The sequence below is a fragment of the Syngnathus leptorhynchus genome, chromosome 10 (assembly GCF_054491065.1).
Source record: "Syngnathus leptorhynchus isolate UIUO chromosome 10, UIUO_Slep, whole genome shotgun sequence".
In the NCBI taxonomy this organism is placed as follows: domain Eukaryota; kingdom Metazoa; phylum Chordata; class Actinopteri; order Syngnathiformes; family Syngnathidae; genus Syngnathus; species Syngnathus leptorhynchus.
The window spans coordinates 12,304,339-12,319,839 of record NC_141204.1 but is presented as its reverse complement, the minus strand read 5'-3'; the positions used below and the strand labels follow the sequence as shown (position 1 = coordinate 12,319,839).

The 15,501-nt window shown below is 43.7% G+C and overlaps 1 protein-coding gene across 1 annotated transcript in view; it reads right to left on the bottom strand.

Annotated features, from left to right (window-relative positions):
- Positions 1-15,501, bottom strand: part of nrg3a (neuregulin 3a) — a 104,046-nt gene that overhangs the window by 33,469 nt on the left and 55,076 nt on the right. The window contains exon 2 of the mRNA XM_085923048.1: positions 1,369-1,498. Coding sequence (XP_085779174.1) covers positions 1,369-1,498 — 130 coding nt within the window. The remainder of the gene's footprint in view (positions 1-1,368; positions 1,499-15,501) is intronic.

Sequence of the window (15,501 nt, the reverse complement as noted above, 5' to 3'; positions counted from 1 at the left end):
GGTTCACCAAAAGAAGCTAAGCAGAAAAGCCTTTTTGGAAAGCAAATCAAATAAAAATGAGTGTTATATAAGCAACTGAAACTCCATTTTACTTTTACCTAAATGACAAAAAATGCCATTTGAGCTTTTGGTGTCAATTTGAAATGTATTCATTTCGATATTAACGCATTCTCACCGTAAAACCCCCCAGAAGATTTCATAAGCACAAGGCTCCCTGGTGGAGGTAACAAAGATGCCAGTTGATGATGGGAAAAAGTCAATAAAATGCATCTGTCATTTGAGCGCTGCCTCATCCTCAAGATGATGTCGTCACCCTGGCAACAGCAGCAAGCACAGGAGGAAGAGCACAGCGCGCCCTCACCGCCCCTTCCACTGCCCCTCCTCCCTGATGGCGCATTGGTGGACTTTGCCTGACTTGCGTGTGGATTAAAGTATGAAGAAAAGCGGAGAGCGCATTTGAAGGCGGGCACGCACGTGCGCCGCATGGACAAAAGGACCGGCGGCGAGTTTGACCTCCAGCCGCTCACCCGTCCCTGCTCAAAGTCATACCAGGAACCATCTTTTGTTTTTTGGAGAGGTGTGTGGCAGATAAGTAACGGGAAGATGAGCGCAAGGAAACACTGACAGACATGTGCATGGCATGCGTTTCAGTTTGCAGACGACCTAAAAAAATTTAATTATCTGGTGCACACTGGAACAGGCTTTCAAGACATCGCACATCTCTCATCGTAGCACACTGAAAAGCTGCAAGTCAAAAGTGGGAGGCACACACACGGCCGCCACCTGATTGGCATGTAAACGGCCTGAATTCAAAGCCCACAGTCCGTATTCATGAACAAGCAGTTTTGTTACTGAAAAAGCGATCAAGCCATGTGGCACAAGAGGGATTTAACCTTTTTGAAAGCTGTTCAGTTTCTGGTTTGGAAAAGCCAATATTTGCAAGTGTGAAGAATTGGAATCAAGCAAGATCAGTTGATTTCCATCTTTATGCTGATTAAAACTTAAACACCTCCTAACAAGATGGCAGTTTTGGCAAAAAACAATTGTCACGGGCCTTTCAAAATTATAATACGTTTTTTTTTTCTCTACATCCAAGCACCCTCAAGACACTTGAGAGCAGGGGACAAAAAAGAGCCCGCGTCTCCATGTGCACACCCGCGGCCTTCCATTCTTACATAGACTCTCTCTTCATCTTACACACGTGATGCACTCTCAAGCTTTTCTCATGAAAAGACAATTTCATATTTCGTCTTAGATCACAAGCAAAGACGCCGACAGATCATACAGAGGCACAAGTTCCGTTTCCATTCGTTTTGCAATTTTTTTCTTGCGCGAGGAGCGTGAGAGAGCGGGCGGTCGATGGCTTACTTGCAGTGCTTGTGAGGTCCGCCGAGGGTCTCGATGACGAAGCATTCGCCACCGTTCAGGCAGTAGGCCAGGTCCTTGTCGTGACACGGCTTGAAATGCTCCGAGCGCAACGGCGGCACGGTCGGAGACGCTGAAATCAAAGCAGACAAACGTCAACTTCAGTCTGCACACCCAATCGCGTGTTGTCCCTCGGCTTGCTTTGCTTGCGTTTTCCTTCAAAATGCAACATTTTGTCTTTGAAACACTCAGAAGCTGCCAAAACATCATATTTGCCACATTTTGAAGAATTTTTTTTTTGGTCTTAATCTGGCTAATTGCCGAAACATATTCATCATTTGCGACACACTGCTTGAAATGAACACACCAGACTCACTACCCACCGTAAATCAATCACAAACGTTGCTCTCTTGGCATGCTCAAATAAACAAGGAGGCCTGCAGTAGTGTGTGTGCGTGTGTGTGCGTGTGTGTGTGTGTGTGTGTGTGCGTGCGTGTGTGTGAGATGGGACGAGCGTGGGTATTTGAGTGTGATGGTCTCTAAGGGGCAGTGCACTCTGATAATCCACAGCAGCCTCTGCAATGCAGATCCCTGGCAGGGACATCCACTAGTGTTGGCTGGTGAGTGAACGATTCGTTTAAAAGAAAGAATATTTTCAGTGAACGCGAGTGAACGAATCACTTCCTGAAGTGATTCGTTCTTTTTTCAGTTCATATGACCTCAACCAGTAAGTGTCGGTAATGCCCATTGAAGCTGGTACAACCTCGCCGTAAAACAAAACGAAGAAGAAACTGACGTAACTTCCCGTTCACGAACGAGTCGTGAATTGCATTTCCCGTTCACCAACGAACTGTGAGTGAATGAATCAGTGAGTGAGTGATTCACATTTCCAGTTCATCGTGAGAACGGATCAGTGAGGGAACGAATCCTGACTTTCCCGTTCGCGAAAGAGTCAGTGGGTGAACTGCCTTCCCGTGCATCAACGGATCAGTCAGTGAACGTGTTGCGTCTCCGAGCGTGAACTATGTCAGCAAGAATGTAGATTTACGATTTACTTTTACAGTGGAGCCTCGGTTTTCGAACACAATCCGTTCCAGAAGGCTGTTTGAGAAGTGAATCGTTCCAATTCCGAATCATGTTTTCCCATTACAAATAATGTAAAAAAAAAACCCCTAATAATCCGTTACAAGAAAAAAACGCCTCTTTTAAGCATTTTTTCATTTGCGCATTTCTGGTCGCATTATTGTGAGAGAGCCGTCGCTAAAATTTAGAAAATATTTTTAAAGTCCTGATGTACTATCCAAAATGTAAGTAGACCTCATGCGCAGGAAGTTTAATTTTGTCCGATCGCGCAACTGCAGCGCACCGCTGAACGCGCGTAACCGACTGCACAACTGCACCGCGCTGGTCGCATTATTGTGATAAAGCCGTCGCTGAAATTTAGAAAATATTTTTAAAGTTCTGATGTACTTTCCAAAATTTAAGTGGACTTCAGTGCGCAGGGTGCTTAATTTTGTCCGATCGTGCAACTGCAGCGCACCGCCGAACGCGCAACCGTAGCGCGCCGCCGACCGCGCAACTGCACCGCGCTGGTCGCATTATTGTGACAGAGCGGTCGCTAAAATTTAGAAAATATTTTTAAAGTCCAAATGGACTTTCCAAAATTTAAGTGGACCTCAGTGCACAGGGAGCTTAATTTGGTCTGATCGCATTGCTTTAGGAGCGTCTTTGTGTTTTATAATGGCTTTACTGCTCCCACTTGCATCATTTGGAGGCATGATTAGAGTTATGCGATCCTCAGAGTAACGCGAATGTAACAACGAACGGAGTCAGTTGGCATGTGGGTCCTCGGCGCATCTCGCGAGGTTCCACAACCGAATTTCGTCCGACATCAGAAGCTAAAAAATCTTGAATATTTTGTTCGAATACCGAATTGTTCGAGAACCGGGATGTTTGAAAACCGAAGCTCCACTGCAGTAGGTTTGAAATAACGTGTATGCATATAAATACCTAAATATTGTTATCCAATATATTGACTGCAGTTTCACATTAGATTGCTCGTTTGAAATGTACTTTTATTATTATTATTATTATTTTAATAAACATTTATGTTATAACTTGTCTAGTGTTTTATTCAGTTTTTGTATTCGCCAAACAAAACGTGAAAATCTGACATTTGGTTAACTGCTTTATATGACAATCTGTATGTGTTTTACGTTGTTATATGAGTTGGTGTCCTCAAAATTAACAAATGTCGGCATAACGTTTTTTTCAGCCTTTTATTCAAACACAAACACATTCGATATATTAACACCATCAACTACAAGCCAACAAATACAAAATTAAAACCTCAATGTCGGCATAACGTGTCGGCGGGCAATGGCATAGCGGCAATGCTGTCTGTCACTCATTCGTGAATCTTCGCGAACGACCAATCAGCGGCAAGTGATAGATAGAGGAGGGACTTTACGAGTCCGTGACGTAATTCCCCGTTCGCAAACGAGTCAGTGACGCAACTTCCCGTAGAAATAAATGTGTTAATTACCCGAGCCAATTATTATTATATATAATAATGGGGGGGGGGGGGGGGGTGTAGTTGTATCAGTTGATGAGCATGGGTTGTTTTCACGGGATGTTGTAAAAAAAAATAAAAAATAAAAACGGAATAGTGTGTGTGTGTGTGTGTGGGGGGGGGGGGGGGGGACGATTTGTTGAACGATTCGTTTGGACGAATCTTTCGAGTGAATGGATTCTAAAGATTCAGTTCACCTAAAAGAACTGGAATTCACATCACTACAATAAAGGGTGCCAAGCCGATGTCAGTCTGCATCGCCTTGTATCTCCGAAGACGATAACGTCATTATGCTGCAGACGCCGTCCTCCCACATAGTGGCACACACACGGATGGATGGACACACCCACCTGCGCCCCTCGTGAGGAAAAGCGCTAAGTGAGCAGACAACCTTGAGTGAGCGCGGTGGAATCGAGCAGGGGGAATCCAAAATCGACGGCAGCGGGGCGGGCACAGGTGCAGCCTCTAGTTGCATGTAAACATCTCCTTCATAAACGTCTCTTCGAAATACATCTCGTAGATAAAAAGCGGCAGGGAGGGGAATCAGCTTGGCTGCCTTTGATTGTTAATGCTGGTCTCTGTTAGAGGTTAATGCGGCGACGCCGAAGAGGGAAAACCAAGCGAATCAAAACAACAAAGGAAAAGCCTCTTCAGGTGAAGGGAAATTGTCGATTTTTTTTTTCTTTCTTGCAATTCAGTTGTACAGGTCGTAGGTGACATTAATGGTGGAACAAGTTTGTATTAGCCTGTATCTCTCTATTTGTTTTTAATCAAACAAAAACTGGTTTTCCAACAGAGGTGTTTGGACTTTTTTGAATCCCTGCTTTACGGCGCTGTTGACTTCGTGCATTTGTCTTTGATTTCTTCTTGCTTTTTTTGTCCAATGGCGGATTTTCTTCACAGACAAATCCTTGCTAATCCCAACAGGAGGAAATCATCCAAAATTGAAAGTCGGAGGTGTATAATACTTCAATTAGCTCATTGACTCAGTCGGCGCAAATACCAAACAAGAGCGGCGGCACAAGAGTCTTGATGAGGAGAAATACAAAAAAAAAGTCCAAAGTTTGTATGCAGGTTGTATATTTCATCCAATTGTTTGCCGGGCGGACATGCCGAGTGGAGCCCTGATTTTCCTAGCGCATCATCAGATTTACAAAAGCTCCGCAAGCTGGTGGTAGAAAAAGTGCTCCATTATTCATGGCTGATTGTCCCCGTCCAAAGCCTTGGATTTGGACACACGGACAAACAGCAGGTCAATGAGGCAGATCAGCTGACGGCTGTCGGGAGGGCCTCAAAAACAACCTTTCTGGACACCTGTCTTGACCTTGTGCAATGGGAACGTAAAAGGAGCATTTACAACGGCACGTCCAAAGCGTCCAATTCCATGTTCAGACCTGCGACATAGCTGCCAACATGCTTGTCAGAAGGACATTTCTTTTTCAATGGCAAAAGACGCCATGACACGGAAACACAAATACGTCATTGCAAAGGGAAAATAGGGCTTGTGAAAGCAAACTATATTTTCTCGAGCACTCTTTGGAGGCATTTTCTTCGTCTCATGAGGGATTTTTTTGCTTTAAAGCTTAAGTATTACGTTTATAAATTCTTCCATTTTAAGTTTTACTCATTCAGTTGTGGTTTATATAAAGCGGAACAGCAATGCTTTTGTCTGAATTCCTCGTTTTGATAGCATCAGAGGTCCCGCTTTTCTACGTGTTCTAAGGTGCGGCTCAGAGCAAGCCGTTTTGGTGCGGTCTCTTTAAATGCAAATGAGATACTTCACACCCTCCAGGCCGCAAGATGTGCGCCATCCTTTCCGGTCGACATATTTGTAGTTTTTTAGTCAAGGTAGCGTTTACTTCTGCTGCAAATGTTTTGGTTTATTAAAAGATGTCAACGGCAGAAGACTTGTCCCTACATACATAAAACATAACAAAATAAATACCCTCACAATATTTATGAACACTGTTGCGTGTTGTGCGGGATGTCCGTTGTTGAGCCAGGAAAGCAAAGGTGTGGAGTTTAGAGTTGGTTCTTTATTGGCAAGATCTTGGGTTGTTTAATGGAAAGATACTTCACACCCAACACCCCTCAGGCCGCAAGATGTGCACAACCCTTTCCCAATGACATAGTTGTAATTTTTTAGCCAAGGTAGTGTTTACTTGACGTTTTGATTGATTAAAAGATGTCAACGGCAGAAGACTTGTCCATACATAACACGTAACAAAATAAATCCCCTCACAATATTTATGAACGTCTTGTAAACAAGCACTGCAGTCAGGCTACGAAGTAAGCTAATGCTAGCGTAAATGCATTAAAGACATTGTGTTATCCAAGAATAAAACAGCACTTTCGATGCAATTCATCTGATACAACTGCTCAAAATACACCCACAAGAAGTGAAAACATAGAACGCACAGCATCTAAAATCAGCAGAAAGACTGACGCTAATGCTATGAAAATGAGTGCATCATACACACACAATAATATGAAAGTGAAATACAGTTGATCATTTTTGTGTTATCTCAAGCTTACCGCTTTACTGTGTCCGTCATTTCCATAGATTGAAGGAACTGAACCATCAACGAAATAAAGTCTTTCGGCGAATCTTTCGCTATACTGACAAAAGATTTCTGAAACACTCGTCCTTGAACAAGCAGGACTTTACCCAGAGATGTGGGAACACTGCTTGAAAAACAAAATTTGACCAGGCACTTCTTTGAGGATTTGATGCTGGGGGACGGTGCAATGAGTTGTGTGGATTGATGTATCCAACAACAGAACATTTTGATCTCTCTACTTCGGCATCCTTGAGATGTTTGGACTACAAAAATCTGTCAGATTAATAAAGATGGTAGATTTGCAAAAGGATGTGACGTAAAGATGTATGTATGTACCGTAATTTCACAACCATAGGGCGCACATAAACACCTTTAATTTTCTCAAAAATGAAGGTGCGCCTTTTAAGAAGGTGCGCCTTTTGTGTGGACCAAACTAAAAGATCTGGACAGTTGTTTTGTGTGGCTTCCGTAATATACAGGCGTAGACATAGATCGGGACAAAAAAATCAGAGGACGAGATGTAACACGTAGAGGAGTATGTACCTTTGCCGCCATTGTTTTGTGTGGCTTCCGCCACGTAGATCGGGACAAAAACAACAATTAGGACTAGACGTGTCACGTAAAGGAGTACGTACCTTCACCGCCATTGTTTTGTATGGCTTCTGCCACACAGAGACGTAATATACAGGCACCCGATGAACCAATCAGAAGACATTACGTTTTACGTCGATCGGGCGGTAAACCAATCAGACGACTGGACGTAACTCGTAGAGGAGTTCGTACCTCCGCCGCCATTGGCGTCTCCTACACAGAGATGATATACAGGCACCGGTTTGCTTATGTTTACATTTGCTTACGTTTCCGTTTGCTTACGAGGCACAATCAGAGGACTGGACGTGACATGTAGAGGAATACGTACCTCCGCATAAACAGAGACATGTTTTCGAGGCACAATTCAAGCGTCCTGGAAAGCCGTGATCATTGCTGAAGAGCAACGTGACAAGACAATGATGAGGGAAATTGTCATGTCAGATGGCAAACTTGCCCAACTGTTTAATTTGGATACCGAAGATGACTTGGACGGATTTGCGTATGAATATTGATCAACAATAATGTGAGTACAGTGGAGTACATGGTTAAAGAGTAGAATAAAGTACAACCGAACTTACTTTCTTGCTCCCGTAATGTTTTTTGTTTTTGTTTTTTTTGTTTACCGTAAATCATGGCATGCATGCGCCCTATGATGCGGTGCGCCCAAAGTGTGTGTTAAATACAGTAATGGCACACATAACTGAGACTGCGTCTTTTAGTACGGTGCGCCCTTTGGTCGTAAAAATACGATAATAGAAAACGGAGAAAACGGAATGGAGTAAAAAAATAGCCCCCAAACAGATCATAACAGTAGCTCTGCAGCACCTGGAGGGATAGATTACAGTATTTTCTGCACTATAAGGCGCACCTTCATTGAATTTTTTATTTTAGAAATTATTTCATATATAGGGTGCACCGGATTAAAGGACGCGTAGAATAGAAGCTACTGCATCAAACTGGGGTTGACTAGGGTTGCATTCTACATCCACTAGATGGAGCTGTGCTAAAGGGAATGTAAACCCAGTCAATGAGGTAAAAAAAGTCCAACTCCCATTCCGTGTGAAAGTAATACGGTTTGGCTTCTTATTTGCGGTTCACTGTGATTGCCTCCCAATAAACTTACCTGTATGTCAATCAAGCGATGGGATGAAAGTGATACAATTTGGCTTATTACTTGGTCCAGCAACCCCACTCATTTTTGATGGTCATAAACTTTCTTTAGTTTAATAGAAAAAAGCGAGTTTGTGTGTTGATGCATAATGCATAGATTAGCTTGTTAGCTTTGGTGCCGGGCTTGTGTATGCACAGCGGTTCACAGTGATTGCCTGCCGATAGCTTACCTGTATGTCAATCAAGCGATGGGATGGATTTTAGCCTCTAGATTTTTTTTTTTAAAATGTCATGCGATCGACCATAGTAGATTTTTCTTTAATCCTGCAAATTCCAAGTAGACAATAAAATGAATAGAAAAGCAAAAATATGTAATTTTCTATGAGACGACAAAATGTCATATCAACATTAGAGGCACGCCAATCAATTGACAGCTAACCAATTATCAAATAAACTGATCACTACTTTGATAAGGGATGATTTGTTAAGAGACCAAATTGTCCAAATCCGCAAAATTTCTGCCTCCCAACAGCAAATAGTTTGATTTTTGTCGTTGTCCACAAAAGCAGACGGGAGAGATACCTTTGTGCTGACTCAGACATTTGCAAACATTTACGTTTAGAAAACAATCATCGGGTTTGACCCAGGGCCCAGGAATTGACAACCTGGCACTTGGACAGGAAGTGGAACGTCATTGCAAACTCAGTCTCGCAAGTTTGTTGAGAAGTTTTCATCGTTCGCAGTCCCAGTGACGCCAAAAGCCGGTGACGACCGAACGTGTTGATTCTCCTTTCTCCATCTGAGATTTATAAAACGAAAAAAATCTGCTTCTGATTTTTGAAAAGAGCAAACAGCGCTTAGCAAAGGCCAGAGCATCCGTCAACTGTCAGGACATGTGATAGCTCATGGGTCCAAAATGACGCCGGTGCGAGGGGATGAGAAGCAGCCGAGGACGCGTTGCTGATGTTCCATTTTCCGCTCGTTTGTGCGCGTTGGCCCCACGGGGAGACGTGCCAAAAAAGGACGCATGCTCGTCACATTCGCCGCAAAAGCTCCTGGCCCGCCCTCACTGCTACACCCCCCCAACTCAAATCTCCTCCATTTTTAATAAGACAGCCTGGATGAACTATGACTTAATACGATGAATGATTTATAACAAGCAAACACAATACAGATGCCGGGAGCACTAAAGAAGAGCGCCTGGGTCGCAAAACTTTGTGATTAGCAGTTGAAGGAAGAGCATCTCGCCGTCGCCTAAAACAATCGACAGATTGATTTCAATTTCATCTGGCTGAACATTTGTTACAATTCCAATTTAATGTTCACAAATATTCCTATCTTTAGCCGGCGAGGTACGGCGATACTTTTTTAGGACTGGTAAAACCATGCAACGGGAGCAAGCTTCTCTTGGCCGGCCGCAAAAACGTACTGAAGTATGATGCACATGCCCATTCAACGCTTACAGAAGCTCAAACAAAGTTCAGCTGTAGCCATAAGATATAGCATTTGAAGTTCCTTGAGAAATGTCACCCTTGTGCCTGTTGTCTCTTGCAATGTGACGGGAGTGCGAGTGTCAATTCATTTCAGAGGGCTATCTGGAAGCAGAGGAAGCCCGCAGAGTCAATGGGCATTCAATTCTGTGTGTGTGTGTGTGTGTGTGTGTGTGTGTGTGTGTGTGTGTGTGTGTGTGTGTGTGTGTGTGTGTGTGTGTGTGAATTAGTCACAGCGCCTTCCTCATCATGGCGGATTAGTGCTCGTGCACTTGCTTGGGCTTGTTTAATTGTGTCCAGCGAGAACACAAAGCGGCCGATGATCGGGGCCCCTGCCGCCGTCGCTGAGGTCCCGACCCCTCCACGCACGCAGTACAAGCCACGCGTTACCACCCAGCCTGGAACTTCCTCGTAAAAGTGATTGGCAGACGTGGAGAAAGTACGTGTCCTCTTCAGATGTCGTCATGGGGGAAAATTACTTTGTGTCATGGTTGTGTGCACACGCGATGAGGCTCGTATGCTGAGCTGACGGAGTGCAGTTCGGTTGGTGAGTCCAAATGGGAGATGAGCATCCGTGTTGATAAAAAGAGATTCATAAATATTGGGACATGGACAAAACTGTCATAGTTTTGGTTGTCAGGACCACCATGATGGAAATGCAAAAGATGTGCTTTCAGCTTTCATTGGAAGGTTTGACTCCGCATCCAAAGGGGAGGGGCGACGGTGGAGGAACGATAACACGCCTTCGTCATTTGAAAGTCATGGGACAAATGGATTATCACAAATCAAACCGAACGTTTGACTTGATTGTAAATGCTTTGCAGTCAATCAAGTGTGGATGGTACTGACAATGTTGGCAGACGCTGGATTTCATCCCCTGCATTGGCCTCAAGTGCAACTCTTTTCACTTGCTGCTCGTTGCTTGGGGCAGATTCCCTTCGCTTTGATGGGTTCAACAAGTGAAATGCAGGCTCGATGGGATTCGGGTCAGGTGACTGACTTAGCCGTTGCATAACATTGCAGGAGAACTCATTGATCACTTCAGCGCTCTGCCTCAGGTCCGTTACACAGGGAAGTGCCATCCCATGACTTCTGAAGCCTTTGGCGGCATACGACCAGACTGTCAATTTTGCCCAAACACTTCAAATTCACCCCGCTGCATTTTGTCAGCGGTCACATCATCAAGAAATCCAAACTGGCGAGGAGACATGTCCGCTTGGCCATGGAATCGCTGAGCGGCCGACGGCCTTGTGACTTTGTCTGCTTTCAAAAGTGACAAGCACATTGGCAAACTGTCTGTTCCTTCATTTGTTCACCTGATGTGGAGGCAATTCAATCTTATGTTGTTTTGTTTGGATTCCAAACACAACAATGTTCCTCAATTTGCAGATCCGTCACCTGACAGTATTTGTACTCGATGACTCCCCCAACTGTTTGTTTTATATATGCTCATTTGTAAGTGCCCTACTAAATGCATCTTCACTTTTGCACCCAAAGTACACTCGAGCCCCATTGTGAGCAGCTTGTTTGGGAAATAAAGCACCGGGCCAGACTTTCCTATTCAAGACATTCAAGACGCATCTATTCAGTGGCAAGGACGGCAGGAAAGAAAAGTAGCGGGCCGCCACCGTGGCACGAAACGCTGAAAAAGATTGAGCCGACGTTCTTTCTCTTCAGTTGCGTCGCTCATTAACGATGTGGGCGGTGGGTAAGCGAGCGGAGAGGGCAGCAGCCGTGAAAGGCAAGGTCAGTAGCGGGAATAATGTGCCGTGCCGGAATGGCTAAGATGACGCATTGGCTGAGCTGCCTTTCATCAACCACCAAGTCAGCTGCATGTGCATTAAAAGGGGATGCAAATGTCCGCCATGCGAGTGACTTTGCATCCATGTCATCTCGAAGCATGTAGGTGTACACCCATGAAGCACGGCTTTTTGTTTGTCTTAACGGTAAGCCAGCTCTCCTCCACTTGAAAGAAATCGGAGGGTTTTTTACCGGTAGCTTCAAGTGTTTGCTGGAGTTCAGCTCTGATTGGCATGTAAAAGTTTCCCCAAAGAAGTTGAGAGTAGTATGAAGTTGTTTTGTCAAACTCTGCGGTGATGTCCTTAAAAATGTCTGACGTCAGCAGAGCGATGGAGGGGTGGGGGGCATTTACAGGCTGCAGAGAGTCTCTTTTATGGTCAAACCTTTCATTTTACCAAATAAAAATGCTCCTGTAAAAAAACAATATATATTTTTTTTGACTCTCTGCAGGGTCACTTTGTCTCGTAAAAGCCTTCTTTAGCCTGCATGTGGCACAGTACTGGTTTAGGCCCGAGGAAACCGAGTAAGTATAAGGCAAAAATATGATTTGCGAAAACCAAACCAAACTGTCACCATCTAATTAAGAGGGTAGAACAGCGACCACATTCGTAATTAAAATGCAGTTGAGTTACGCTAATAACAACACGGTGCTGCCAGTGTCTTGGTCCAATACATTGATATGGCAATGATAGGAACATTTCACAACGAGGTGTTTAATTACGGCTACAGCTGCAAACTAATTACATTTTCAAGCACAACTAATGGCATGATTTCCATAGTTAACTTTATTTTTCTAAAATGTACAATAGGATACTTTTCAAGTTTGGTAATACTCTTATAAAGTGGACTAAACACATCAGGATAAGAATGACACAACGTCCTTTAAATACAACACATGCTTCATTTTACAAAGAAATAGTAGCTTTCTTCTAAAAATCGCCCACTTAATGCTATGACACAATGTAAAATACCATTGCCGGGCGAACAAATTTGCATAAAATTCCCAGTAGGTGCATAGCTTCACAAAAGGAATATTCAGGCACTATTCAGGCTGAAGGAACACAGAAAATCTATGTCCAAAATGCTCATAGGCATAAATCCTTTCTACTTTGTGAAAAATGAATTATGCAGGTGTGTCATCTGCATGCGTGCACCAAGAGGTCATGGCACGCACAGCAGGAACACAACGACTGCACAAAGACATACAAATTTTATCCCAATAAATAGATATTTTTACTTACTTTTTGTTGTCGCGCCTCCACCCCACCATCGTAGCTTTGATTTAGCTTGACTACAGTTCCCATTTTATTGTCGCGCTTAGTTTATTTTATTATAGCTAGCTACCATACTCTGCTGAAATGTAGTTGAGCTACATTTAATGTCGTATACCTTTATAACTTAGCTCACTCCAACTAATTTGCCCAGCACTCTGTGTGTGCGTGTGTGTGCTTGTGTGTGCGTGCGTGTGTATGTATGTGCGCATGTGAGCACATGCTGTGGGAATAAAATACAATTTTCTTCTCCTCGCACTTGTCAAGTGTATTCCTGCAGAGCTCACAGATGTTCGTTCTGATTAAAAATGACGACTCACCTCAAACTACTCTTTGGAACTTCTGCTTTTTTGCCACCTTCGGTCTTTAAAAAAGCCCCACAAAGTGGGCCGCCTCTACCTCCCCACCACCGCAGTCCTTCAATGTGATTGACGTGCGTAAAATAATGGCTAACCGCTATTCATGGCACATCATTTTCTTTTAATTGCCTCTCATAAAATATACATGGACCATAAAAACCACAAGCTGAATAGTTTGCAAGCGCAAGCGACAGTTGTTGGCACTCTACCGTCAATAAGAGATTATTAGTGAAGATAAGCGGACACTTATGCCCAGCGTTAGCGTCCGTGCTAGCACGAATGCCAATGATCTGTTAGCCCGCCCATTTTGATTAGTCAAAACAATCTAATTACAGCGACATCACGATACTTAGCGGCCAACTCGGACTTTGCGTTGAGGCCGGTTCGCCAGGCAGAGGTGCTGACGGCTAAGAGCTAGTGATTGCTTTCGTGGCTCAAAACAATTCGCCACAAATCATACTTTGAGTACTCGAACGTAGCACTTCTACTCAAGAATTTTAAAAGATTTCCATGTGATTGTATTTTGTATGACTTTAGCAAAATTCGCCAAATTTCAGCAAGAACGATTAACATTTAGTTTCTTTTGATTACTGTCACATGCCTAAGCGAACCAAATATGACTTTAATAGCATATCTTGGGAAAAAAAAACATTTGTTGTTCATTACCGTAATTTTCGGACAATGGGTCGCTCCGGAGTATAAATCGCACCAGCCATAAAATGCACATTAAAGTGAAAAAAAATATATATATAAGTCGCATTTTTGGGGCAAATTTATTCGTCAAAATCCAACACCAAGAACAGACATGAACGAGCAACAACAGGCTAAACGATAGGTATGCTAACGTGACATAAACACAAACGAAGAGCTGAGAACGGACCTGACGTAACACTCAGAGTTATTCTAATAACTATTACATAAATAACACGTTTATAAAACCATCTGTGTCACTCCAATTCATTAAATCCATCGATCGTCATTTATGTAAACAATGCCGCGTACGCGCGCCGTCGGACTCGTCGTGATTTGCATTTCTAATTATTCCACAGACCCATATAACGATATATAAAGTATATTTCCAATAACTATCATATTACAACAATATTATCAAACCATCTGTGTCACTCCAAATCATGAAATCCATTGATCAAATTCCTCGTCCTTTGTCAACAACGCCGCGCGTGGGCCCTGACGTCAGCCTCGTCGTTATTCCACAGATCTAGTATATAACTATATTGTAGCGTTAACAAAGTACAAGCAAAGACGTGGGTTTGGTAAATGGCTCTTTATTTAACAAAACAAGAGTTCAACGAGGCACAACTACTGAACTTCCAGCCACGGAGGTGGAAGAGAGCTCCATAGAATAGGGTTAGCGTGCGTAAAAGCCATGTCCGAGCCCCATCCACCCTCCCCGGACAGCCACCCGGCCGAGCGCCGGCCCCAGACTTCCATCCACGGAGGTGAAAGAAAGCTCCGTAGAGTATGACTGGGCGTGCGTAAAAGCCATGTCCGAGGCCCATCCACCGTCCCCGGACAGCCACCCAGCCGAGCGCCGGCCCTCGACTTCCATCCACGGAGGTGAAAGAGAGCTCCAACGAGTCGGACCGGGCGTGCGTAAAATCCATTATAGTTTTTCAAACCTTCTGTGTCACTCCAAATCATTAAATCCTTCAAACTCTTCGGCCTCCGTGCCACTTACAAACAAAGCCGCTAATGATGCCGGTAGTACGTGGGGCCCTTCGTCATCTTCGTCATCCCGTGATCGAATCTTTGTCCTTTATGTAAATAACTGCCGCGCTGCTGACGTCACTTGAAATTCAAATTACAGCAATCCCTTGCTACGTTGCGGTTCGTTTATCGCGGTTTCACTTATTTATTTATTTTGAATTGTGAAGATTTGTGAAAAAAATCACATATAAGTCGCTCCACAGTATAAGTCGCCCCCCCCACCCAAACTAAGAAAAAAAAACGCGACTTATAGTCCGAAAATTACGGTACTTTCCGGCACTGGCTTTAGTTTGTTTCAGAAGAAAGTAGCATGAGTTAGCATGATGTCACCAATCAGCCTCCATTTTGTTAGTGCACAATGAACTTGCGGCAAAGCAGCTGATGAAATATGAAAATCCTCCGAGTGTGAAGCGGTAATGAGAAGATGAAATGATTGAAGATGAAACACGATCCATCATGCCCAACCATGTCAAGCGTTTATTTGTGTGAATGCTGAGAGAGTGAAACGCAAAGCATGGAAACGGCGCGTAATAGCGTCGCCATTATTCAAGCGAGTCAAGCTCAATCAAAGGCTGACTTGCCCGCGACGGCTGGAATATTGGTTTTCTGCCGCTGAAACGCTAATCACTTGTGAAATATGACAAATGCTTGGGC